General features: G+C 41.2%; 1 protein-coding gene across 5 annotated transcripts; it reads left to right on the top strand.

Annotated features, from left to right (window-relative positions):
* Positions 1–35: 35 nt before the first annotated feature.
* On the top strand, positions 36–27290 carry dtnba (dystrobrevin, beta a). 5 transcript variants are annotated; one of them, XM_034528409.1, is made up of 21 exons: positions 36–246; positions 6945–6995; positions 9510–9601; positions 9785–9865; positions 10047–10260; positions 10386–10471; positions 11466–11620; positions 11765–11864; positions 11997–12163; positions 13209–13333; positions 14639–14710; positions 15683–15760; positions 16472–16559; positions 16745–16824; positions 17418–17516; positions 20774–20870; positions 21433–21583; positions 22639–22728; positions 23008–23055; positions 24535–24567; positions 25301–27290. In XM_034528409.1, the coding sequence occupies exons 3-20, from the start codon at positions 9511–9513 to the stop codon at positions 24540–24542; spliced, it is 1830 nt and encodes a 609-aa protein (XP_034384300.1). In that variant the 5' UTR covers positions 36–246; positions 6945–6995; position 9510; the 3' UTR covers positions 24543–24567; positions 25301–27290. The 5 variants fall into 5 exon arrangements, with proteins under 5 accessions (XP_034384300.1, XP_034384299.1, XP_034384301.1 ...); XM_034528408.1 differs by lacking the exon at positions 36–246 and adding an exon at positions 255–410; XM_034528410.1 differs by lacking the exon at positions 36–246 and adding an exon at positions 1390–1870 and having other exon boundaries at positions 16475–16559.
* The last annotated feature ends 648 nt before the right edge of the window (positions 27291–27938 follow it).

The following is a 27938-nucleotide window of genomic DNA, read 5'->3' as shown; positions in this document are numbered from 1 at the left end:
TTGAATAATGCTCTTTTTCTGTTGTAGTCTTATAGTATATCTCACTGTGATGAGTAGCTTTAGGTTCAAGGTTGTCACCTATTCTGTTTGGGAAACCGTTGAGACAATTAATGTCCAATTTAGGAAGCCATACATGATGGTTAACGTTTCATATTCATTGTATTGCCAGAAACGCTGCGGAGTCCAGCGCTGTGTGTGGTTCAATCGCACAGGGCTGGTGAATTTCACAACCTCTGGAGAATGAAGGTTGGTCAAATACAATACAGAGAGAAATTGAGACAGACGTTGACTGACATGTTGGCAATACTGTTAGAGCCTCTCTCTTTAGGAATAGAGTGCAATAGGTAACTAATACTTTACTTTAGGAATAACAGGGTGACAAAAAACATTTGACTCAGCATTCGCAGAATGTAAGTACATTTACTTAAGTTACATTAGTGCAATTCAGTGGTGTTTTTACTTCACTCAAGAATTTCCCTTTTATGCTTTTTATTAATACTTCACTACATCTCAAAGGCTTTACTTTACTAGATTTATATCTTTATACACATCAGCAAAACAATTAATACAACCATCGGGGCTGAACATCAAATGTGATGCCCAAGGGCCCCCAAACAGATAATTAGAGGAAAAAGTACTCAAATGGTGTACAGAAGTAAAAATAGAGCAACACAGTGTAAAAATACTCTGTTAGTAAAAGTCAGCATTCAAACTTTTTTCCTGAAGTAAAAGTATTAGCATGAAAATACAAAAAGTAAAATTAAGTATGCCGAATAGCCCATTTCAGAAAAATATACTTCATGTTACATTATTGAGTTAAGTGATGTATTTATGCGTGCATCACTTTTGGGTTGTTGATGTTGCTTTCCTGTAACTAAAGGTATTTAACAAGCCTTTGTATACTGCCGGGTGTCTTGTGAATTTCACCAAGGGATCGATACAGTCTTATATGTATGATAATATAAGGTCAGAATGTATTTTTATTTTTTATTTTTTATTATTAATCTGAATCTACAAAATAATAACTGTAACTAAAGTTATCAAGTAATTGTGCTGGATGTATTTCCCTCTGAATTGTAGCCTTTTGAGAGTAGAAGTAAAAGCAGAAAATGAGTAAAGTACAAGTACCTTAACATTGTACTTAAGTACAGTACTTTCAACACTATATTTTGTTATAGGTAAATAAAGTACAAGTGTGTGTGTGTAAGTATGTGTGTGTGTGTGTGTGTGTGTGTGTGTTTGTGTGTGCGTGTGTGTGAATGAGTGTGTGCGTGTGTGAGTGTGTGTGCGTGTGTGTGGGCGTGTGTATCTGTGTGTGCGTGCGTGTGTGTGCGTGTGTGTGTGTGCGTGTCTTTATACCAAACTAGCATTAAATTGCCAAAAGCCTATTATTCATTCATGGACGTTTGAAGTCGTAAAACTATGTAACCGAATTAAACGGAATCTTGTTAGGAGAGAAACATAAGCGAGTCTCTATGAGATCCTATTCACCCGTTATTACTACTGTATACGTGAAGTCAGTACCGGTAATTAGTCGGTTGTGTGTGTCAGCGGCTCACACACACCGCTCTCTGTCACCGGGGAGGAGGGGCTGGACGCAGCCAGGAGAGGAGTGACTTACTTTCAAAAATAGTACACTTCATCACAGCAGCAGCACTGAGAACGGAGGGTGTGAAACATGGTCGGCTACGGAAATAAATAACGGGACCGGGGCGATATTATTTAAATCAGAAAAGAGGGAGACCGGAGCGTACGGCGAGAAGAGGAAGTGGGCATTTCAAGAGAGAAGAAAGCGGGTTTAAGTCGGTACAACACGCTTCACTGTTGATGTTGGTATTTGGACACGAAATACCTGCCGAAAATAGTCCCGGTGAGTACACCCCCCGGTTCCACGGTCCGCTACGGGCTGTCGCGCGAGTCGCTCGGACGCACGTTTTTCAGGTTGAAGTTGATACGAGTGTGACTTTTAAATGGGCACATTCAGCCGAGTCTGGGCACTTCACATTCATTCGCAGGAACAAGGTGAACGGGGAGTTCAAACTTTTTTTTTCTGCAACATGGCCGCTCAGATGTCACACAGCTTCCCAGAAGTAACGTCAGGCAGAACCATAACGAGCTGTGACTGCGGTCTTTGTGAACATGCACGGCAGCTCAAAGCGTCCACCGAAGACCTTTGGAATATTGTGTGTTTAATAAAACATTGTATAACTGTTTATTGCGTCGACTGAGTGTCGTAGTGGACCAAAGTCGTGCCCACTTTTCAAATCAAACCACACTGCTTGGTGTTTGACTTGAATGTAACTTCACTCGCGCCGTTTCCTATGGAAGGAACGTTATTCCATTATTAAATCTGGCAATTTTACCCTCGCTGGCTTATTGGCAAAACACACCGGCGTTGTGGATCAAAACGTAATACTTCGTTTGTGTCCAACTGACCTGTTGGGTCAAATGAAATGATTTGTCACACCACAACTTGCCAAAGGGGTGTTATCGGAGACGGCCGAAGCATTTTTGGTGTCTAGCAGAATATGACAGCTCCTTCTCCCCAATATGGTTACTTACTCTTTCAGCAATAGCAATTTGAACAGTTATGCCGCTCTTTATGTATGTCTTTGTGTCATCAGCAGATAGAGCTACAGGTCCTGAACAGTCCAATTTTAGGCTGTGACAGAAACACATATAGTGTAAAAATCCAAACCCATGACCAAAACTGTGTGTGTATCCAGTCGGGTTGCAGACCTTTCCAAACTGTTGCTCCCCGTGGAGGAAACCAAACGGAGAGGGATGGCAGTAACAGATGGGCTGTCTCCCAAACTGTCCCCTGAGGCTCTTCACTTTCCCCCCGGAGATGCTTATTGTGTACTTTAATTGAGCAGGGGGCGACTGGTTTAGATCTTTAACTGGGCACAGCGAGAGAGCAAAACAAGTTAGCCTTCCAACTTTCCCTGGCACCCACCACCCTGTCTACATAACAACTTGAGTTTATAAATATATATTCCCCAAACAAGTTCTCCACGCGCTTAGTATTTTATATAAATGTACCTGAAGATAATACTCGATGGTCTCTTACCACCAGCTTTTAACTTCATCACGTTTCATCTCGGTGTCTCCACATGGAAAGATTTGAGTTGTTTAGTTGATTTACAGTAATGCGGATACTGTCTCTACCGTGGGTGGGGAGATAATAGCGGTGGGGGTGAAACCTATTATTAGCAGAACAGTCATTCCTATCTATCCTCTGGTTTGTATAATTTCTCGAGAGTTAAATTATAGTGAAATTAAGTATTCCTCATTTTGCACGTAGGAGCAATTGGATGGACCTCGGAGCTCTCTGCTCGTTTATTGTTGGCTCTGTGTGTGATACCTCTGATTGCTTGCAAAATAGCAGCAAAAATGTGGCTAAATAAATAGAGATCTCTTATGCCTTTCAAGCCCAGACATCTTTAATTTAAACTTACAAGCTGGTTGCACATGTTGTGGAGTCTTTCAGGTCTGTCAGGCTGCAAGTTCAACGTCGAAAAATCACACTTTTCTACTCTGTTATGCACTCTGGTTTGTTGAAGACGGTTGGTAGACACAACTTTCACTTCACCATGTCTGTTTCCTTCCGGCTTCTTAGTACATCTTGATCTCGCTCTCCGTTTCCTCTTCATATCTTCTTCATGTATCTTTCTGTATGCATTACCCTTTTCTCTCTTTATTTCATGCTTTCTTTCTTTGCAGTTGGCATGGCCGCCTTACACTCACTCGGCAGACTTCCCTCCCCACCTAAAAGTCAGTTCTGTGCAGGTTTCCGATGCAGTCTGCTTTGGGTCCAGCCACAGGTTGAGGGTTTGTGTTTAATACTTGTGGACGTAAGAGGAATCTGGTAATAAGACAGACATGCTATGTTCACAAAAGTTGGCACTTTAGTTAAAACCGCACTGTGCTACGGTAAAACAATACAAGGGTCTGCGCTGGTGGGGCGTGTTGCTTCAGGTCCTGGTGAGACGATGACATACAATCCATGAAGGCCAGTAAGAAAAATGGTTACACAGGTTTGAAAAGCTTTTCCAGGACAAAATCATTTCAAAGTGGTTTAAAAAGATTTTACATCCTTTTTTGTGATAAATGGTAATAATCGCTACCAAGAATGTGTGGGTGCCAGAGTATGATTAGCCATGCTGTAACTTCTGACTTCCTCCAGCCCTCCGAACACCGTGACATGCTAGCTTACCGTCTTTAACCCGTAACCAGAGATGTATTGCTTCTGTTTTTACCTGCATGGTGACAATGCCGGGGTCATGCCGGGGTCAGTCGGGCTGTCTCCTGGCAGCACAGGGGCCAAAGGTCAGATGTGGGAGATCGGATAAGCAGGGAGAGGCATTTTGCTTTCGGTTCGACCAGCTCGTAATGGATGCAGTTGAACGTTGAAGTCATATGGAGTGACAATGATGGATCTGACATTGCATACACTAAACAATTAATCTCCATAAATTGAGATGTATTTTTTAATGTCAATACAAACATACAACGTGTAACAGTTTGTACACACACCCCTCCTGACAATGGCGACATATTACACACATTACATTACCTGCTGGTTCAGAATCTTAACGGACAAAGGCATGATTGAATGTTTGTCTGAGGGACTCTTCTACCCGTGGGCGAGAGCTGGAACTCTGGGCAGACCATACGAGTTGGATCGGACACTATTTTCTGTGCCTGTATGATAATAAACCTCTGATTGATTGTTCGGAAGGACGAGTATATTTTAACCCTCATAATTTTCAACGCATTTTCTGTACCAGACGAGCAATCTGTGATTTCAGCTGTCCAGACAAGTTACCATACCAGGCTGTTATCTCATATCCCATCATACTCTCTCAGATCGCATGGTAAAATAGCAACATGGACTTCTGCTCAAATCCATAGAGTGTCTGCTTTTTGTTTCACACCTTCCATTATGTAAAATGTTTCATGGCCTTTGAGACCAACCTGTTAACTCTTCGAAATGCCCAAACTTCCAAGTTTCTCGATTTCTGGAAACCATAGCGTTTAAAAAGATAATTTAGAAAGCTGCTGTGGAGCTTTATTTGTGGGTCCGGCCAACCGTCCTCGTCTGTGTTATGTGTTACAGTAAAGTGTTGTTAGGAGGATAAATGGAGCTTGTGGGTATTTCAGCAACGTCAATGTCTAAAGTTGCAGCATACTGTATATATATATAAATATCATGTATAACACACACACACACACACACACACACACACACTGGTCCTGTCACGGCAGACGGTGAGAATAACGAGCAGCTGCAAGTGGTAATGTGGTCATGTGGCATGCATGGCGTGTGTGTGTGAGTGTGTGCGTGTGTGTGTGAGTGTGTGTGTGTGTGTGTGTGTGTGTGTGTGTGTGAGTGTGTGTGAGTGTGTGTGTGTGAGTGTGTGTGTGTGTGTGTGTGTGTGTGTGTGTGTGTGTGGTGTGCAGCGGGTGGTAAACACCCTCTTATCCCTCATTCATACCACCTCGCCTGCCTGACGCCCAATCAGTGTCCTTGCCGTATCGTGTCTTCGGTCCAGCAAAACGTGTTTGTGTGTTTGTGTGTTTGTGTGTGGGTCTGCATTGATGCGACTGTGGCCAGACGATAGTAAATGTTGATGAGACTCAACATCAGACAGTCAGTCATGCATGATTACTTGACAATGTATGCATGTGCAGTATTTTTCCAGGTCATTTGGGTCAATAGGATCCTTAAGAGTTTAAACTATGAAATAACAGTGACAATAAGATTTCCCTGAGCCCAAAGTGACATCTTCAAGCACCAAATCTTCACAACTGAAAAACCTTAATCAGATTGTGGTTGATAAATGACAAGGAGGGTGGGTGTCACAATAGAGATAGAGATCAATTGTCTGTCAGTTAACTAGTGGATTAATCGACTTTCAGCCTCATCGTCTCAGCCTTACTTTTGTACGACGGCACCGTAGACACATATTTAATGCAAATGTGACACTTCATTTTCTGTACAGAAACCAAACTACTATTTATTTGTATAACTTAAAACAATATTTTCATCATTCATTCAACAAAATAAGCCAAACTGCTTACACACACACATTTAGGTCATTGAAAGTAGTGAAATTCTCCACCCATACGTCTGAATCATCAACCACGTTTACCCAACAAGCGTGATACCGGGGGACCCGCTGAGATAATACAGTAGGTCACATTAGTGGCAGGTTTATAGCTCTCGGTGTGATGATTAGGATCACGTGTTGCATTTGTGGTGAGTAACCAGACGACAACAGGAAAATCATGTTCTTCTGGTAAAGTGTCAGTCTGGAAATGTATTATATTTTGTTTCGGGAATGTTTTGTTGCTGCTGTTCAGCGTATTTTTCATAACTTGTTTCCAGCTTAACAAGAATATATTCAGAGCGTGTGTCAAGAAGAAGAACTTGATTTTCACTGACTTTACAATTAAAATAACCTTGATGACGTGTTAAGCAGTAGTATGAATTGACGAGTGTGACTGTAGCATCAGTACAGTGAGCACTTTGTGCTATGTGGCAATCTGATGACCTAGTTTTAAGAAAGAGAGAGAGTTATATACTACCAGTAAAGGTCCTTTTTTAAATCAGAAGAACCTGTCATGCACCAGTCATAAAATGAGTAATTGACTCAACATAACCGATAAAAATGCGTTTATAAAGGATGTTCAGCTGTTTTAAGGATCCTTCATCGTATCAGCTGTGACTACAGATGACCTGATTTCATTTATTTATAACATAATAATAAGACCATTTTGGCAACATGTGCACAGGTCTACTGAGTGTATCGAGGTGTAGGAGAGTTGGTTGGGTTTAGTGTGTGTCCTCTGTTGTCCCCAAAGAGCCTTTGACATTATTGTCTACAGACTGAAAAGACTTTTCAAATTGTCTTTCTCTTCTCTCTGTGTGTCTCTGCTAGACGTCCCTTATTGAGGCTCCTCTGTCCCGTGTGACCCCCTGACACAGAGAGGTATGACCACACACACACACACACACACACACACACACCCACACACACACACACACACACACACACACACACACACACACACACACAGACAGCCTATTAGGAGAACATTTAAGCATTCAGCTATGTTTTCTGAACCCTATCTTACGCCAGAAGTTAGTGGAAGACGGAGAGTGCGTCCGCTGTGTGTGTGTTCAGGGAAGCGCGTGCTGTTTGTGTGTTTGTTTCCGTAAAGCTCAGCAAATGTCACCCATAATAAAACACCATGGTGCAACAGCAGTGTGCACCACCACCTACACAAACGCAGAAAAGCAACACATGTGCAGTCAGCTGTATATATATACCTCTCCACCTCCTTATCCTTCTCTCTCTTTCTCCCCGTCTATACTTTACTCTCTATAGCTGAGCTGCTAGAGAGAAGACTTTAACCTTTCCTTAAGTCTTTTCTTTCATCATCCTCTGATGCTAAAGTTTGATGAGAAATGGGAGCCACGTTGACTTTCTGTGGCTTGGAAGTATTTTCCATAAATTTGACTTTATCCTTTTAACAAAAGGACAGAGCGTCACACATCATGCTGTTGGTTTCCTGATCACCTTCATTATCATGATGTATGTTGGTTATCAGGTTATCAGAAAAAGCAAGTTGGGAGGACGTTTAAAATCGAGAACTGCCACAGTATGACGTTGTATGTTTATCTACACATCTATTTTATTGTTTTGAGTGAGTTTTGGTCAGGTTGCTACTGGTGTACTGTTCATTATTGAAGCAGGGACCTGGATTTGATTTGGACGTCACTTTCTAAAAAAAAAGTTTTGATCCAGCCCATGTGACCAAACTTTGTACTTCGACCCAGTGATTAGGAAACATCAGCCGAGCTGTTCCTGGCACTCTGACAAAGCTGGGGGGTAATTGCGGGAAGGATAATTATATCTAAGATGATTTAACGCTTTCAGAGTTAAAATAGAAAGCTCAGCTCACAGACCAAATGTTCCTCCATGTCAACTATACACCAACAGACAGACAGACAGACAGACAGACAGACAGACAGACATGGTGTAGTTATCACGAAGGCCAGGCTGGAAATAACAAATAACTCACCCCGCGAGTCCAGTGTGGTAACTGGTGAACCGGGGAGATTTATTTTGGCTCGTGTAATCCAAACCGCTCTTCTGTGATTTATAATTTGTAATGAACAAACTTTTCGTTGACTCGCATGCGTCCTCCTGTTCAGCTGACTTCCTTTATTGCCAGCTGTCCTTTTTTAAAGGATTTGTTCAGCGTTTTGGGAAACGTATCCGCTCTCTGTCATCTAACTGTCCATCAGAAAGCCAGTAAGCGTGTTCCCACAACCTTTGAACAAAGTCCCGATGGACCTGTGGATTACAGTTGTTGTAAAATATGTTTGATATTATTGCTAGCGGGTCGAGGTGGGACTTACTGTTGGGTAACAAAGACATAGACTAGTGTGTTTCTAGAGTCTTACTCAAGGGCACTTTGAAGGAGTGGCATGACGGCTCCTGTAAGTTGTCAAGAGAGCACATTTGGGTCAGTAGAAAAAAGGTTACACTCGACTAGCTAGTATGAGCAGCCTTTAGAGTGAAGCGGCTGTGTGTGTGTGTGTGTGTGTGTGTGATTGTGAGAGTGTGTGAGCGTGAGTGAGAAAGTGACTGAAAGGAGGAATCCTTCTTTTGTTTTGATGAAGCATGAAGTCTCCTGGGAAGCTTTCAAATCCTCTCTGGAATGTGTGCGTGTGTGCAAGTGCCAGTTTTCTAAAGTGTGTGTGTGTGTGTGTGTGTGTGTGTTTGTTCGTGTGTGTGTGTGTGTTGGGGGTTGGATTGTCACCACATTTATACAAGGAATGCAAATATTTGTGTGTGTCTCTGCGTGTTTCAGTTTTGTGGTGAAGTATGACTGTTACCATGGCGACTGATGTCCTCTGGTGTTTTCTGTGTCAACTGACAGCAGTGGTTGACAGCTAACTTTCTTTCGTTCTTAAAAAAAAAAGAACAGTCTGTCAGTAGGCTCAGTCCGTGGGGACTTGGCTGGTCCTTTTCTTTCTCTCTCTTACAGTCCTCCTCCCCCTCTTTATCTCTGTACCCTTGTTAAGTAATCTAAATGCCAGGCTGTGGATCAGATTTCCTCAGCTGCTCTCAATATGTTTATTTACCAAGAACTTGACTCATCCTCTGATGGCCCTGAATTTGACTCTGACCCGCTGCCTCTAGTTTGTGTGTGCGGATGGGTGTGTCGGTATGCATGCAGTAGTGCTGTGTGTTGCAGTTAAACAGTGTAAGTCTCTTATGGGGTTCCTGTCTAAGGTTTATCTGAACTATAAGTTACTTTTTAACATGTTGAGCAAATCAAATCCACCAGAAACATTTCAATAAACATTGATTTCTTGTTGGCGTTTGCAGTCTTTATGGGACTGCAGATGAAAACGGGGTTAAAGTTAACTCTCTACAAGGGGCCGGATGGTTCACATGGTTTTTCAATGCCTTTGTTGCTGTTTTGTGCAGGATGGTGATGGAGGAGGGGGGGCAGAGAGACAGAGGGGGGGGGACTCCAGCAACAGTAGAAGCAGAGCGGAGACAGATCCTTGTAGAGCTTGGTGAGTAACCTTTGACCCCTAATATAAGCCTCTGCAAGGGACCCAAGGTGGATTTTCCTTTCCTTCATTATTTTGTCTCCACTATTTTCAAATGTCCATCCCCATCATTCAGCAGTAACATTTTGGATTTTCCCCCGTATAATCCTACCAAGCTTGAACAAAGTCTCCTTCTCTTTGTCACAGGGGAGCAGAACTTGGATGCCATTTGTCTCTCCACATATCGGACAGCCTGCAAGCTCAGATTCATACAGAAGAGATGCAACTGTAAGTCATCCATGGTCTCCTTCAGCATCACCCATGCTCCCTAGTGTCATTTTAATAAATAATGTAATGTTTTAATATACAAGCTTTTCTATGTGACACATATCTTGTCCCTTTTTTATTTACACTAGTAGAATGATGTCACAATCACTATGTGTGACTATTTCACCGACTCTCATTCCAGTGCATCTGATCGATATATACAATGTGATTGAGGCGGTGCGGGACGCCGGTCTGAACGCGGTGGAGCTGAACGCAGGCATCTCCGTGACCAGACTTGAGAACTTGGTGTCCGCCCTGTTCAACCAGCTCAGCAAGCGCCTGCCCACCACACACACCATCGACCCGCGAGAGAGCGCCGCCCTGTTGGTCGAATTCTTACTGGCCGCCATTGACAGGTAGCTACAGAGAAATCTGTCTTAAGAAGTAAACGTGATGATGCATGCGATCATGTCGCATGTGGTTTCATATACAAGTGATGGTGACATATGCTGAACTGTAGTGTCATACGCGTTTGTTTCAGTGAGCCTGACAGCCGTCTGACGGTGCTGTCTGTGAAGGCGATGCTGGCCACACTGTGTGGAGGGAAACTGGTGGATAAACTGCGCTGTGAGTACCAAACGACACCATTACGAATAACATGGAATCTGTTGCCGATCTGTTATCTTGGATTTCCTAGAATTCCTATAAATACTTTGGTTATAAATCATAAACTGTTGCAGGAAGTGGACATAATCACCATGACGCCACCCTTTTGGTTTGTGGACTAAAGTTTTGAAGCCTTTGAGTTGGGACCATAATTTCCAAAATGAACATCATGCTGTATTGAAGAAGACTTGATTGAAACTTGAAGAAGCGACTGAGACCATAAACTCGCGTGTACAATGTTTACTGATAATAAACTGGTAATAAATCAAGTAAAAAGTAGGGTCATTGTCTCATAGACTTTTATACAATCGGACCTCTTTTTTCAAACAGGGGCATCGCCCCCTTATGGTTATAAGAAAGAATGCAAATTAAAGACACTTCTGCATTGGCTTCACTTTACAGAACAGGAGGTTGCCAGCTGGTGTAAACACATGTATAGAAATAGTGTTCATGACAGGTCAACAGGAGCAAGAGTATAGAGCTAGTATTATTTTTATTTATTCATATTACAGACAGTGCACTTCAATCAACATTAAATACAATGTTTTACTTAATTAGTTTGACGGCATTAATGTCTAATTTGGACTATTTACAATCTCAATCTTTCAGTTGGTATTTCAGCATGTTTGGTACATTCGTGCCACCGTCAATGTCGGGTCAAGGGTACAGCTTGCTTATGGTAAACTACCTGCTCTTGCATTAATCATGTTGTGGTAACAGGAATATGTAAAACAAATCAAAATAAAGTACTATTATGTAGATTTGCCTCCAATCTCTGGGCCAAAAGCTTGTCCACACAAGGTCAACAAATAGAATGTAGGTTAAGAGTTCATTTTTGGTTATTAATTGTCACTTATAAAACGCAGTCATGGTTGAGGTCGTTGTGGTTGTCTTCAGGAAATTAATACAATGTAACGCATGCTATACAAAACTTTATTTGTGTGTATGTTTGTAGATGTGTTTTCTCAGGTATCTAACTCCAGCGGCGTGCTGGTACAGTCCAAGTTTGATGATTTTCTGAGGGAGGCTCTCAAGCTGCCAACTGCTGCACATGAAGGACCGTCCTTTGGCTACACACACACCTTAGCACGCTCATGCTTCCCACAACAGGTGCTCATTCATCAGTCCTTTATTATATACATTTATTTCAGTAATAACAATATTGGAGTAAACCTCTCCATACAGCATTATAATTTGATGTAATATTCTATGTTGCTGATGAGTTTTTTCTTTTGTAAATGATTGTTGTTGTAGAAGAGGGTGATGCTCAACATGTTCCTGGACATTGTAGCTGACCCTCCTCAGTGTCTTGTCTGGCTCCCTCTCATGCACCGCATGGCCAACGTGGAGCATGGTACACACACTCAAACACACACACACACACACACACACACACACACACACACACACACACACACACACACACACACATATAAGTTAAATTTAAATGATCTTTGACGGATACTGCTTGTCCCCTATCACTCAGTCTACCATCCTGTGTCATGCTCCTACTGTCGTGGCAACGCAATGACGGGGTTCCGCTATCGCTGCCTCCGTTGCCGTGGTTACCAGCTCTGCCAGAACTGCTTCTGGCGCGGCAACGCCAGTGGCTCTCATAGCAACCAGCATCAGATGAAGGAGCACTCGTCCTGGGTGAGTCACTGTGTGATTACTCATTCATCACGCCAGGGGGCACTGTATGTGTGTGTGTGTGTGTGTGTGTGTGTGTGTGTGTGTGTGTGTGTGTGTGTATGTGTGTGTGTGTGTGTGTGTGTGTGTGTGTGTGTGTGTGTGTGTGTGTGTATGTGTGTGTAGAGCTGACAGATCACACAACAGATCATCACAACAAAGTTAAAACCTGCGAATATTCCTTGATAACTCCAGACAGGTCTATTTCAACGCAATTATTGTTTGCTTTTTTACTCATTGTAATGTATTTATGTCCAAAAATCTGAAATGCCTCAATGTCATAACATTGTAGTAATATTCCAAAAACTAGGTTCAAGGTGAACATGTTTTCAAAAAGGAACTGATGTATTAATACATGGAAACATACTTGTTGAATTATTCATTACCTGGGCTCAGCATCATTTATCATCTTGATGTTTCAAGGATAAATCTCCTCGTGCCAGTCTAACAGATTCACAGGACCCTCATCCTAATAATCCTCAGCAGACTATGCATATCATTTACAGCAGCCTTCAGTTTGGGGCTATTTGGTCATCTTATCTGTTTCACTTCACCACGCTTAACGCTAAAAAATATATAGTTACATCGTCTCTACTGCATATTTCGATGAGGTTTGCGGCATGAAAACTAAGTGTGTCATAAACAATTCCTCCTCCCCGGATACAACATGGATTAAGTATATGGCTGATAAATTGCTATGAAAACCCATACAAAATAATATAATATCTTGTAGGTTTTCCTGGAGAGGGACAAACAAGGAAAGGCTGCTGTATCTTGATCAAACTAAGTCAATAATAAGTCAAAGAAAATGTAGCACTGTACCAGACAACAATTAGAATAGCATGTAGCACTCAACAATCCTTCAAACCTTCAGATCTGTTTGATCCATGGCGTTCCTCCTGCTCTTTAAAGTAGTTAACACTGCTGTGGAACAACCATACGAAGTCACACAGCTTGTGATTATTGTTCTGATATTTGTGTGTCTGCGTTTACGTGTGTGTTTGTGTAGAAGTCGTCGGCGACCAAGCTTGGCCGAGCCCTGAGCAGGACTCTGGGCTGTGTGTCGTCCAGAGAGCCCCCTCACCCTATTTACCCAGAGGAACCTGAGAGGACCCTCAACCTCTCCAACATAGTGTAAGACCTCTTAACGTGCTGTTCGTTGAACTATTCTCTGAAACACCAGAGGGCGTACAAGTAAAATGTACTGTGTATAAACAAAAAGACAACAAGTGGAACTGCAAAATATTGAATCCAATGTAGATTTTTTGAGTGAGTTTTTTTGCCGATTGAATGAAGAATCATTTCAACAAAGTAGAGCATGAAAGCGGAACAAAAAAACACATTGTTCCTCACTCAAATATATATGCTTGTGGTTTCCTGCTTATGATCCTGAAAATCTTTCGGGATTTTAGTGAAAGCAATGTGCCTTTGTCCTGTAAATACCACTTACGGCCACATGGGGCGCTGTGGAACAAAGGTTACTTACGGCACTGTTGGATCAACAACAGGGAAAGAAACCTTGTCACATGGTATTTCTAAAGTCAGGAGAAATCTTTGTAACTTATTTGGTTAATTATAATTAACCATGTTCCTGGAATCATTAATAATTCAATTCAGTTTATTTTATTTTGTATAGCCCAATATCACAAATTACGAATTTGCTTCAGAGGGCTTTACAATCTGTACACATACGACATCCCTGTCCCAGGATAACACACTTTTTGGATGATATTGACTTTCCTCTGAAATACTATACACAATTAAAATGAATTATTTCCATTAATTGTCAGTTATGACAATATATAACATGTTAGTGTTACACTTACCTCTAAAAAAAAATTCGGCCTAAAATAACATTTAGGTTTGTTATCACCTTGGCAGTTGCATGTACACAAAACCTTCAGATAACACAAAAGTCCCACCTCTATAGCGAACCACTGTGGTTGCTCCGCCCTTTGCGGTGGATCCACATTGTTTGATTTTCCAAACATCGGCAGACTGGTTCATTACAGACATCTGAGCACTGGGCACCTAAACAGGCCAACAGGCAGAGACTGCACTTAGCACAGAGTGAGTATGTTTATTCTAATGTTGCTGCGTCGGGTTTCTAACGCTCACAAGCTTTAATTCATCTGAATTTCTATCATTTCTATCGTAGCTCTGGTTTTTTTTGGTTGGGGGGGGGTCTGCATTCTCTCTCTCTCCCTCTGGTGATATTTGCCCTGTCTGTGTTTGCTCAGACTAGTTCAATTCACTATTGCATGACTGCACTCAAAAGCACGTGAGAGTGTGTGAGTGCAAGAATTGGGGTTTTCTGACGGGCAGGACTTTGTGTTTTAATGATTCAATGTTTTTATCATTACTCTGTGTTTACACTGTTGGTAATATGGGTCTGATACATGTGTGTGTGTGTTTGTGTGTGTGTGTGTGTGTATGTAGCCCCGCTCGCCCCATTGGAAACACCAGTGACGCCATGTTGCTGTCCACATCAGTGCCCGAGTCCTCCAAAAGGTAAAATCTGCCAGGAAGAGTAGAAAACCCCCAGTTTAGAGGATTGTTATATTTTTCTTTTATTAGAAGTTTGCACATATTCTGGAGTTTAAAGCTGCAGGTTAAATGGGTAAAGACTTGCCTCAGTCAGCGCACATTTGTTTTTAATAGCTTGCTTGGTTCCTTTGTTCCTTCTAAAGGACTATTGTCTCAGCGCAAACTTTACATCAGTTGGCGAAAATTAAATGTAGGCGTCTTATGCCGCAATTAATTACAAGATGAGTTTTTTAAATTGTGTGGATTTGCTAGTTTTCTTTATTTTATGTGATAGTAATTTCTATGTTTTGGACTATTCCTCTGATAAATTGAGACATTTGAATCAAAGAAAATGTGCTGTTTCTGGTCATTGCAGTGTGTTCACTGCTTGGTCACACTACTTTTCACTTCTTTTCTGGCATTTTATAAAGCAAATGATTAATTGGAAAAACTGTTGGTACATTGCTTGTAAATATTTGTTATTTGTAGCCCAAAAGTAAACTGAGAATTTAACAGATGGCATTTAAAAAAAAATTAATACAATCGCAGAAGGGCGTACATTAAGTATTGACAAAATGTGGAAGCCACCTCTGTGTGCTTAATGGAAGAAAAAAAAATCAGATTTTTCAATGTTTTGTTTCTGTCTAACTTTGTCTCTTTCCATTGGAAGAAACTTTTAAGGACTGACAACAGGGACAAAGATGGAAATAAGTCCAAGACTCCATCGTCTAATAGGCCGTACTTTACAAAGACATTACGTTATGTTATCAAACCAAAAGAAACAGGATCATTTTCACCATATTTTCACCGTACTGATTCATGAAAAAAGCATTACGAAAACATGCAAGAAATCACATTTTATTGTTTGAAAATGAAGGCAAATATGTTGAGACATGCGATCTAAAGTTGTTGAGAATATGTTCCATAGATATGTTTTTTTCTTCTTGTCTCATCCAGTTTGGCAACCGCTCGGCGCATGAACGAGGAACACGCTCTGATCGCTGCGTATGTGAATCGCCTCCAGAGCAGCCCGTGGTGAGAGTGAAGTACAGGAAGACCATAACTTAGTCAACGTGTATCCGGTGTAGTTTGTTCTCTTTCATAGTGACAACCGGCCTGATACTTGAACATCATCGCTGTGTCAGCATCCTTTTAGCCTCATTAGTCAGTGAGCAGGACTTAGCCTCGAGCATGAAGCCTCAGGGAAAAGCCTTTCCAGTGAGGTGGATGAGTGATGGATGACTGACATTAAACTCATATGTTATACAATTATGAAACTTCTTACTAAACCAGAGCTTGAATTGAGCTGTTTTCTGAAGGAAATATCTGCCCCTGAGATCAGATTTTTTGGGTTTGTTTTGGAGGTAGATTGATATGCTTTTTGACAAAGAAACCTTTTTGGTTTTATTGCTGCAAACTGGCCCTATTTCACTTGTTGGTGTTCAAGGCTGTTTGATCAGGGAGCAGAATGTACTGTATAGTGTTGCTCTGTATACTGCAGGCTCCCATTGTCATCTACAGTTGCTCACTGGGGTCTTTTGACAAATTTATTCCGTATGTGAATGTTTGACAACTCAAGAAAAAGTGCATTTGATGACTGACACTGCAAACATTATTCCTCGATCATGCTAATGTTAGAAAAATAGCCTTTCAAAGTTAGGAAAGAGTAAAAAAAAAAGATGTTTATGTTGCTGTTTTCCCTGCTCTGTGTGTGTGTGTGTGTGTGTGTGTGTGTGTGTGTGTCAGTAGTGTGGACAGTCCCAGCAGAGAAGAAGAGGAGCACAAACTGATCGCCCGCTACACCTCCCGCCTGGCAGAGACTGACAACACGGGAGTGAGTCAACAACACTTTGTTTTCTCGCACACAGTAACCTGCGAATATACTATAAATACACAATCGGGTACTTCTAGGTTACATTTACACAGCGCTCCGTCGCCCTCGACCTTCTTTTGATTGTTAAATAATGAATGATCAACCCGGCCAGCTCAAGCAACTTAAGTTTTGTGTATGCTTTTCAGGTGATACCTAACCGGAGCATCAACTTTGATGTGAACAAACAGAAGAGGGAGCTCATTGCTCAGCTGGAATGCAAAAACAGGTATTGGATGAGTTATTCATTTTGATTCATTCCTTTTTTGTCGTTTGACCCATGCTCCTGTCAGCCTGCCACTGGGTAGTTGTATTTGTGATACACATTTGTGTGTGTATCGAGGTCTCGGCCCAGTTTGACCCCACGTTTAGAAAACGCTCACAATTATCAGTGTTGTTTTACCGTTCGACACAATAAATAAAGGCAAACATTTTGAGTTAGACTTGTTAAAAGTTTGTGCGTTTTTTACAACTACACTTATTGACTATCAGATGATAATACAATTTGAAATAGTGTGTTCTCAGAATGAATGTATTATCAGCTGCAACATATCAGCTATTGTCTTATTTAGTACTATTAAGCATGTTTCCTTTATTTCTGAATGTCTACATTGTGTACATTGTGTACATGTGTAAATATGCGTTTCCTAAATGCAACTGCTTGTCAGATTTAAAGTATATTCTCCAAATCCAACATTCCTCCACTTGATCTGCAAAAAGCATTAGTGTGGCCGTGTATTCTTACCCCGTCTTGCCACAGTCTGTTTGGTCATGTGACGCAGCCCCCAGCCTGAGCTGACCAGTATGTTTTTCATTTCCCAGAGAGATCTTGGCGGAGATCAAACGTCTCCGTGTGGAGCATGACGCAGCGTGCCAGGCCACCACCAACCCGACTCTGCTGGCCGAGCTACGTCTGCTCAGGTAAACACACACATACCAGTATAACAATACCAGTTTAACAATTAGTATTATTAGTATCGCCAACAAAAATGATGCTCAAACATCAACAATCAAAGTTCATCCGCCTTGTGTTTTGTTCTACATCGCTGCGCCACAGCGCCGCGTTGCTTTGCAGCACAGAGGGAGAGTGCCTTATGGCTGATGGTGGTGACAGATGGGGAATTTTTATGAAAAGCCAATCACTTCCAACATGTTTCTGCTTTTTTGGTGAAAAACAAAAACTCCAAGGGAGAGGAGGGAGACTTTATGCAAAGCAATAACAATCCTGCTAGAGAGACAGTTGCATTAACGATGATGGAAAGATACTGATAGTGGCACACAGAGCAGCTTTGAATCCACTGTTTATGGATTTGTATGTGATTATAGCATCTCTGAACTTATTATGACTTGACACATGAGACCACCTCAGTGATGCTGATGGGAGCAGTGTGCATTGCCGTGCTTTTTTTAGATATGGCCACTCTGGGGCGCCACATTCATTCTCTATTGGCTTTAAGTTGTGCAAATCACAACAATGTACTGTTTACTTCTTTTGTACGTGTTTTTTGAGTAGAATATACTGTGATGAATGCAGCCTTTTTATGACTTTGGACTAAATTATCTAAATGCGCAGTGAAAACTGACACATCCTTAACGACACACATTAGCTAATACCCATAATTCAAGGTAACGACTCATCCTCATTTTGTACCCTGAAATGAACTCTCCCTTCCCTCTTCAGTAGATCCTGTAATTATTCATCTAATGTGTAGATTTGAGTCATTATCAGTAATATTGCTATCTGGAGTTGTCCAATGGTGTCAACGTTGCCAAATCACCTCGTTGCATACCACATGGTATCAACAAGAGGTTTACACCACATTTATTGTTATATTTGTTGCAATTGTCTGAACATCCTGACAGCAATCAATAAATATAAATTATAAATTATCTGAAAAAAAGGAAAGATGGCTGTGGCATTACTGTAATATGCCTGTCCAATCGTTGGACGTGTTTATTACAGTCCCGGCTTTAGAGGGAGGCCTGACGGGTCGGGCTGTCAGTGTTGCCAATTTTAGATTAAGATTAAACTAGATTTAGTGTCATTGGAAAGAGTTGGCAACACTGGGGCAAGTTTGATAGTTTTTATAATCTCGCAAACTCATACTAGTTTCTCAAGATTACCAACCCCAGTTTACAAGCAACATTGTGTATTGGCAGATATATAATATCATATTAATAACTATGTTTTCATTCGTGTATAAATCACCTGCGACTAAGAATCATTGTATTTGTGTTACATTAGAATGAGCCATTTATATCTACACAGGAAGTGGGTCCTGTTCACAGTGTCCGTCATGTTTCTACAGTAGCCCAGAGCGGACAAACCGAACACCGTCTGTAGAGAGAGCCTTAAGTGACCTGAAGGCCATCGTGGTTCTCCAAAAAGGAAGGGTGGGGTGAGCAGAGGGGGATTCAATTGGTTGCAATTTGCAACCTCGTCGCCAGATGCCATTCTTTTTCTTTTTCTTTTTCTTTCAGCACGGATTTAGGACGAGACGTCATTAATGGAGACAATCTCCAGTAAAACGCCTTAATACAGATAGAGTGGTTATTTGGAACGTTCTGTCAGTCCCACTTCTAAAGCTTTACTTTGGGATTATAATGACTAAAATCTGGAGCTGTTGCATGACTCAGACGCTTGCTTTCGTTGTTTATTTACTCATTTGTCCTAACATGTGAAGGGAAGCCAAGCAGGAGACCGAAGCAACGCTCCTGCTTTAATATCACATCCAGACCACATGCTGTCAAAAAAGATTGTAAACATCTCATTGGATTGAGGCTAGTTTCGTATGTTGACTCTTAAACACACATTGGTACTTGCGTACCGTGCTGCGAACAGATCGGGTCCGGTCCACATCCAGGACATGGTAAAACCGTACACCCCAGCCCGTTCACTTCGCTTCTGCCAATCGGCTCGTAGCTCCTTCACTTCGAGCTAAACACTCAACAAAATCACGACTGTTTGCTGTGCTGGCTCCTCATTGGTGGAACGAGCTCCCCATTGACATCAGGACAGCAGAAAGTCTCTACACCTTCCGTCGCAAACTAAAAACACATCTTTTTCGACTAAACCTTGAATAGGGAAGGTAGAGCTGTAGTAGCACTCTAGTAGCACTTAAATGTCCCTTACCGATAGCACTTTGTTGTTTAGCACTTTAGTAGCACTTAAATGGCACTTACAGATAGTACTCTGTAGTTTGATGTTATTGAAGAAATTGTACTTGCTTGATTCTTGTTGTTCTGAGTTTGGACTCATGGTTTAATGCACTTATTGTAAGTCGCTTTGGATAAAAGCGTCAGCTAAATGACATGTAATGTAATGTAATGTAATGTAACCGTGGCTTCATTTTGCTGCCAACTCACTGTTTTTAATAATTTGAATGCATTTTGGATTGAATTTGTACTTTTCGAATACTTTGAAGGCCTTGGCCTACACGAGAGCGTGTTAGGCAGTATCAAGTAAATGTTGACCGACCCTGCTGCTTCTGCCATCTGAACACTCGTTATCATACTTCAAACTTGATCGTGAATTCATGATGTCAAAGTTTGGTTTCACGGTCTTGTGGTCCGTCTCGGAGGCTCACGGGGTTCTCATGTTCCGGGTCAGCTAGCTCTTCCACAGCTCATCGATACTGGGTCTGATCACCCAGAAGAATATCCAGGGTTTTAGACGTTGTGTTTCTTCTATCTCCAAACATCCATGTTTCCATGGGATTGATCTACAATTTGCGTTTTCCTCTGTCAAGGTTCTCCCCTCGCTTCTGCTGTTCCTCCTGGGAGTGTTTCAGGGACGATCGCGTGCTCAGAAAGCGTCCTTGAGTTACAGGAGTCTCTCATTTAGCCGTTTCCCAGCTTTGTTTAATCCCACTCATGCTACCAACCCAAGCACCCTGGACTGGAGTGTGTTAAGTTTTTTTTATTTATTTGGCTAACGGAGGTTGCTGTTTATGTGGCCGAGTGCAAATGTCTAAATCAAATTTGATGATGTCTGACAGGAAAAGTGTAACTGGGGCCAGCGAGTCTTCTCTCAGAGTATTCTGATTTATTGCCTTTCTGAACCACGCACCTTTTGTAACCTCAAATTATTTCCTTTCCCCTGTGTCTTCTGCCTCCTGGAACTCTGGTTCTTTTGTTGCGTCCTCCTGACAGTAATGGAGGGTCGTTGTGTGTTGCAGACAAAGGAAAGACGAGCTGGAGCAGAGGATGTCGTCTCTGCAAGAGAGCAGGAGGGAACTGATGGTACAGCTCGAGGGACTGATGAAGCTGCTCAAGGTGACGCACAACCGCACGTACACACCTTTTTATTGTCGCACATTATAGGGCAAAGTTCTTCTTCTTCTTCTTCTTCTTCTTCTTCTTCTTCTTCTTCTTCTTCTTCTTCTTCTTCTTCTTCTTCTTCTTCTTCTTCTTCACACCTCCCTGTGTATGTCATCCCAGTAACAAGCCTCCTTTGTTTTCCCCTCTGTTGTTTCCTCTTTAATAATTCCACCTTTTTCCAGCTCTGAGTGTATCTGACTTCTTCTTTTCCATCCTTTTCCTTCCCGTTTGTTTCCGACTGCCCATGTTTTGGCCCTGTAGGATGAGGAGCAGCGACAGGCAGTAAGTTTACTCACGGCACTGTAAATGTAGGATTCATCTCTAACTCCATGCAGAACTATCAAAATAAGTCAACTTTACAAGTGAACTACAATTTTACAATCGGGACATAAATGTCAGCGATTACCAGAGCTTTTACTACAGTGTGGAGGTGATGTCAGCCGCAACAGAAATGACAAGATGTTTCTCAAAGTCATAAATTATTCACTGAAACGACCCTTACAAATCCATCTCTCAGGCGCAGGCGGCTGGCTCTTCTCACGCCTCTCCCTCTCGACCGAGCCCAACCGTTCGCTCTGTCGGCGCTGCATCTCCCCAGGCTCACATGTACCCTCCCCAGGATTCACTCGCTGGGGTGGGTGGTGACGTACAAGAAGCATTCGCCCAAGGCAAGTCTGGAACTGAACTGTAAAATATCCACAAAGTAATTATTGTTTTTATGGTCTTAAACACAAAGTGAAATACACATCTTGTAGTATTTAGTCTCAGAGCTCTAACGAAGGCAATAAGTAAACCATCAATGGTGACTTATCTTTATTGTTACCTGTTCCAGACACACAGGAGACATTTCTAGTAGGATGTAGTCCTGATCTAACAGGTTTACGTGTTGTTCCACCACATATACATATACATATATATATATATATATATATATATATACACGCACACACACACACGCACACACACACACACACACACACACACACACACACACTCACACACACACACACAAGTAGGGGATGTCACTTGAGCTGGAAAAATGTTCCTTCGAGCTGCTTTTCTGAAAGTATTACCTGTAAATGAAGACTTTGAAATATATCAACTATAGATTTCTGGTTTAAATGGTCTCACTCTAACCCTTTTTAAAATATTGTGATTTTAATGCTGGTCTGTAAAACGATTGTTGTGTCTTTAACTGCGGCTGTGACAACCACATGGAGTCATTGAATCTCCACTCGGCTACAAAACACAAACACACCATAGTTTCCAGCCAGTGTTTCTGATTAGTTCCACTTCAATAACAGTTCATGGTGCGCTGTATAACGTGCAGTCTGTAATACAAACCACTTCACAGGAGTAAGTAGTTCAATGATCTATTATGTTTAACGAGAATATTGCATTATCAGAACATTGGTGTGGAATATTAAATCAAATCAAAGTCATACATTTGCTTCAAAGGGTTAAAAGGTTGTACGCTGTGCAGTTTGTGTGTTAGATGGCGTCGGCTCTGCTACAGATGCACTCTCGATTTAAGAACGTGTCGAGTGTAAGAAAAGGGAAAGGAGTCTTTACAGTGATTTGCCATCTTGCTGTATTGTCGTGCCACAGTGAGACGGTATCAGTGTCATTCAGAAGAATTCAAGTTGATTTGTTAACACACGATTAGTGTAAATCGAATCTTTGTAATGTGACGTCCAATATTGGATGATTATCTCCATTCCAGGCCCGAGGAGGAACCTGAGGAATGACCTGCTGGTAGCAGCTGACTCCATCACCAACACTGTGTCTTCACTGGTCAAGGAGCTCCACTCTGGTATGCACACACACATATACTGTACATATGTGCATAGACACACTTCCATAAAACCCTGCAGGTGCTCTTTTCACATCTTTGAAGCTTCCCAACGATCACTTTTTCACGAACATTGTGTTTGCTGCTGTCAGTATTGGGTACAAAAGTGGTCAAGAACGACAAGAAGTTTCATTTTTTAAGGCTTTCTTGGTAAGATCAAATAATAATTTTGAAACTAATTACTTTTAATGAATGAAATTAATGAATTTTTTAATTTTTTTTATCCTCTATTATGACCAGATGATGTTCGGGAGGAAGAGGAGAGATTGCTGAATGGGAAAGACAGAGGTGAATTAATCTCCCGTTAATCCTCTTGACTCGCTCTACTTGTTCCACAACACTTCACACTAACTGCTCGAAAATCTATAGCCAGATGTTAGTAAAGAGTGTTTAAAAAAAAGAAAACTTAACTTAATCACGCAAAACTAACACTAAATAATAATAAAACATTATAAATAAATCAAAACAACAAATTAATACAAATTAAGGGCCACCATGCTCCATGCGTCCTTATGAAGGTTTTTCTGATCATTTAAATGTAAAAAGTGGTAAGAACTGGTGAAATTAACTTGTAACAACTCCGTTTAAATTAGAAGTCCGGCATTCAAAATGCTTCTTGAGTAAAGGAAGAAAAAGTATTATCCAAAATGCAGATTGGCACTTTTCAAAGTGTTGATTCATGTTGCCCCCAAGGTCTTGAAAGATAACGTGTGCACAGGTTATCTTCTGACACTGTTAGTTTAGCTGCAGGTTGAGTTATTACTTCATTCTTATTGCGGGGCCTCGTGTAAATCATGAGCAGGTGTCACCGAACTGAAAACACCTGTGGGTTTGGAGCACTTTTAATCTATAATCATGCACCATATTTCATAAACTGGAGTAGAATTTAAAATACAATATATTGGAAATATATAGTACGAGTAAAAAATGTACAATACTTGAATAAATGTACTTTCTACTTTCTACATGACGTTCCTCTGTGTATGTAAACAGCTGCTTTAACAGCACGTTTAATTACAGATTTTACAAACCATCTGTCAGGAAATATTAAGATTAATTCATCAGAATATAATACAATAACAGGTGGAATACATCAGTTAGCTAATTTTTTATTAAATATATAAATATTCTGTATTAAATAACACCTTGTGTTTAGTTTCTGCACATTTCTGTGCGGAGATAATGGCGCTGAGTCTTATTTTTCTCTCACACACAAGGGTTGGCATTTGTATTTGCGTCCTCTCCTGCATGTCTTGTTGTGTCCGTGCGACCACGTGCACGACTCCACTCATTCCCAGGTGCTCTCTCTCGGCTGCACTGCAGCAAGCTTCATTAACATGCCGTCTCATTAGCCGTTGCTTTATGGAGCCCCTCCTCTTTACAAGAGGACCGCCTGCAGAGCTGAAGCAGGGAAATGACTTCCTGGCCTGTTCCCAGAGCCCAGATTACCGCTTATAAGAACGCTTACCTGCAGACCGAACCCACAAACAGACAGACAGACCCAGTTCAGGCCCTCGTTCAACAAACAGTTAAGTCTTAACGTTTAAAGATGAAATACTGTGTTAGACGGTCCACAGTAGGGGTTTCTTCTTTCTTCGCGAAATCAGTCCGTTTGTGTAGCACCTGCCAAGTCCAGTCCTGTTTTATGTGCTAAGTGCTGCTGTGGTTCTTGTTACAGTTTCTGACATAAAACCTGTATCACTTGATTTAGCTTCACGTTGCGTTATCCTCTGATACCTGCTGATACACTTTCTTTCTCTCTTTTAGCAGGTTAACATGATCACAGGACAAACCCAAACAGTAAGTGATTCAATGTAATCAACCTTTTTATTATTATTATTTTTTTTACAACATGATGAAAACTCAGTTTCTTGTACAGCACAACCAAATCCCTTTAGTTAGAATCAGATGATGGATTTGTTCGGAGGGTAGACTTTGAAATGTTTCTGCTGAACAACAAAGAGGCCGCAATCGTGTCACGGGAAAACCTGAATGAATGAATAGAACTTGTTATGTGTTCCTGCTGATCAGTTTTAGGATGTTTTATTTGAGTTCTTACACAGCGAAAAAATTAAACATGAAAAAACTCAAATTATTTAGTCACAAATGTCAAATCGTAATCTGTCACAACAACCTTGATTGAAATTATATGATGGTGTTTTCATGTGGCTTTTGAAAACCGAAATATGCTTATTAACTTTCTTGCCAAGAGTTAGATGTGTATATTGATACCCTTTTCAGGTATGAACAACAAATACCAAGCAACAGCCAGCATCCAGTTAGCTTAGCTTAGCATAAAGACAGGAAATGAGGGAAACGGCCTGTCTGGCCTAGAGTGAGAGGTGCCTTTAGGCCAGGCTAGCACTTTCCCTCCGCTTCTAGTTTTCATGCTAATCTATGCCAACTGGCTTCAACTTCATATTTTTCGTATTATCAATCTAACTCGACAAGAAAACAAATAAGTGCATTTCACAAACTACTATTCCTTGACCCTCTGATGAGTTACCTGACGGTTCTGTAACTCTCTCCTCAGGCAGAGTGATGTTTCATCACGGCCAAAGACGACTGACCCTGCTGAGATTGAAATATATATTCTTGTATTAATCGTTAGCCAACGGGGATTAGAGCTCCAGTGCTAGTCAACCAATCACGATGCTGGACACCAAACGGCCGCTGGGTCCCCACTGATGTATAGCTGTGATTCTGTGTGTGTGTCTTGTCACTGTGGATTGACTTTTGTTTTCATTTGATTGTGCATAGCTTAAGGGGAAATCTGAAACCTACTGATTTGTACTGTAGCACGTTTGTGTGTGTGTGCGTGCGCGTGTGTGCGCGTGTGTGTGCGCTCTGCATTTTTCCGAGGGTCGAGTAAGTGATCGGGGCACCGTGAAGAGAGCAAGAAAGTTTCGGGATTGAAAAGACAGGATGTAAATATAGTGGAGAGAAAAAAAGAGAGGGAAAACTTAGTAAAGTCAAAAAGAGGTGAACTGAGTTGAAATGTTTTAAGTTTCGGCACTGTGTGCTTAGTATTTATTGCTTTGATTTGATTTTTGACATCTATTCATTCAGTTTAGAGTGTTTATGTGTGCGTGAGTGTGGTCCAGCCCTGCTGAGACGATAAGCTTTAATGGGACGTTTCCTGCTGTGTTTAGCCGAGCCCAGTGCAGGGTGGAATGCTGAAGGCCCGGTCCTGGTTCAGGTGTCTGAAGCCTGGAAGACATTAGTGCCGTGGGTGCTGCTATGACAGCAGCTCAGGTCGTCCAGGCCTCTCTGTGTATCTCGGTACTGCAGTGGCACGACACTCAAAGAGGAGATCTCTGATTACTTTGCGTGTGTGTGTGTGTGTGTGTGTGTGTGTGTGTGTGTGTGTGTGTCATATGAGGGAGAGAGAGTATATAAAACCATTTGCTTCAACAGTGTAGCAATATAGTAGCAATGTGGGTGGAGTATTTATCCCCATTACCAATGTTCTTTTAAAGGTTCAGTGTTTCACAACTTGAGTGTGAGGAGCCACATGATTGAAGGCATGTGGAACAAAGTTGTTTTTCCTGAATTATCCCAAATGTTTGCGATATCTTTGATACGTTTCACCTCTTCAGGAATCAAATCATTATTGATTATTTATAATATATATATATAATATATTATAATATATATATATATATAATCAAGAAATGAAGTCAACAGAGACACAATTATTTTAAAACAAGAGAAGAAGGAATAAAAAAAGCTACCAACATGTTGTAATCAGGAACAAAAAACATTTACCCCAGAATTGACTCATTAAACACAATTTTAAGCCCTCTGATTGGATGGTTATTTTTTTCTGCAATGCTCAATAGAAATTTAAGTCAACTTTTTTCTTTTAAGTCATACACCGTTTTGACTTTCTCTACCATCAGAGTTTCATGTTCACCGAAGCCGTGAAAGGGCTCCAACTGCCAGTTTCCGAACATTATCTATGCAAAAGATGAACCTTTTCCTTTCAGAGATACTCCTCACACGTTGCTACTCTCCCTCAAGCTTCCTGTGGAAAGCAGGCGGTCGTGAAGTTCTCTGTGGGTGTCGAACCACAACCAGCACCCCAAAAAAAAAATCTTCAGACCGGTAATATGAACCGGGTCAGGTTGATTGTAGCAGATGTGAAATAATTAGATTAAAAATATGCTTTCAGTATTTCAGGGTTTTGGTTCCAGCTCATAGGAAGCGTTACTTTTAATTGTGTTGTACATTTTTGGATCAGATATCAGTTGGACAATATTTTCTTTCAGACTTCACCAGCCCTCTAACTTGTTTGACAGACTGCTTGCGTCGGTGATTATCACATTTTCAGATTGAATGACTTTATGAATCAATAAATAAATCAATGTGTGTGTGTGTGAGAGAGAGAGAGAGAGAGTTAAATCTTGACTGACAGGACAGCCGTGTCCTGACATGAAACTGTAAACACAGCTCTGAACCTATCTGAGCTGACTGAGTGTAGGAAGTGTGTTTCACCTGCAATAAATATAATTTAACATCAAGCGGGTGCGTTCGTCTGTCTTTGTGACTTAATATTCAAGGTCTCAAACGCCTGGGCAGCAACATAAAAACAAGGGTATGATGTTGAATTCCATAACTTGTACATGACTTTCGACTACCTTCTCAAAGCTCTCATGACCTCAACTTTATTACCTCCTGGTTTGTTCATGTTTGGGTACAATTTGGCAAAAACATTTGTAATGTTATTAATCTGTGAAACAAGTTGGAAACTACACTCCACTGTATGGAAAGTGACCTATTTGTAAAATGTCGTCTTCAGCATTTTTAAACCCTGTGTTGTTGCAGCAACTCCAAACCCCAATTTAGGTCAAAGTAGCAACACTACATTATAAATATACTCTGTTACAAGTAAAGCATCTTACAGTATTCTACAGGTGTACTTAAGTACAGTGCTTTAGTAAATGTACCTAGTTATATTACACAGCTAAAATCACATACTTGAGTAAATGTACCTTGTTAATTCCACCATTTTCATCCAAACTGACCCCAGTAATCTGAGGAGAATGTTTTTGGTCACAACCCAGTTTCTATAAATAAACAGCTGATTTTTCTCCTGCATGTTGGACATTTGAACTTTCCCCCTGATTTAGTGTCGTCATTAGTATGGAAGAGCAGTTCTCACTTCTCCC

This window comes from Cyclopterus lumpus, chromosome 24 (genome assembly GCF_009769545.1).
Source record: "Cyclopterus lumpus isolate fCycLum1 chromosome 24, fCycLum1.pri, whole genome shotgun sequence".
NCBI lineage: Eukaryota > Metazoa > Chordata > Actinopteri > Perciformes > Cyclopteridae > Cyclopterus > Cyclopterus lumpus.
This window is presented reverse-complemented; position numbering and strand designations above follow the sequence as displayed.

Bases quoted from the DNA above. Each gene is read 5' to 3' on its own strand.
- dtnba (XM_034528409.1), top strand. From the start codon at position 9,511: ATGGTGATGGAGGAGGGGGGGCAGAGAGACAGAGGGGGGGGGACTCCA. The intron at 11,865-11,996 runs GTACACACACTC...CCTATCACTCAG, and splicing joins CATGGCCAACGTGGAGCATG to TCTACCATCCTGTGTCATGC. The intron at 12,164-13,208 runs GTGAGTCACTGT...GTGTTTGTGTAG, and splicing joins TGAAGGAGCACTCGTCCTGG to AAGTCGTCGGCGACCAAGCT.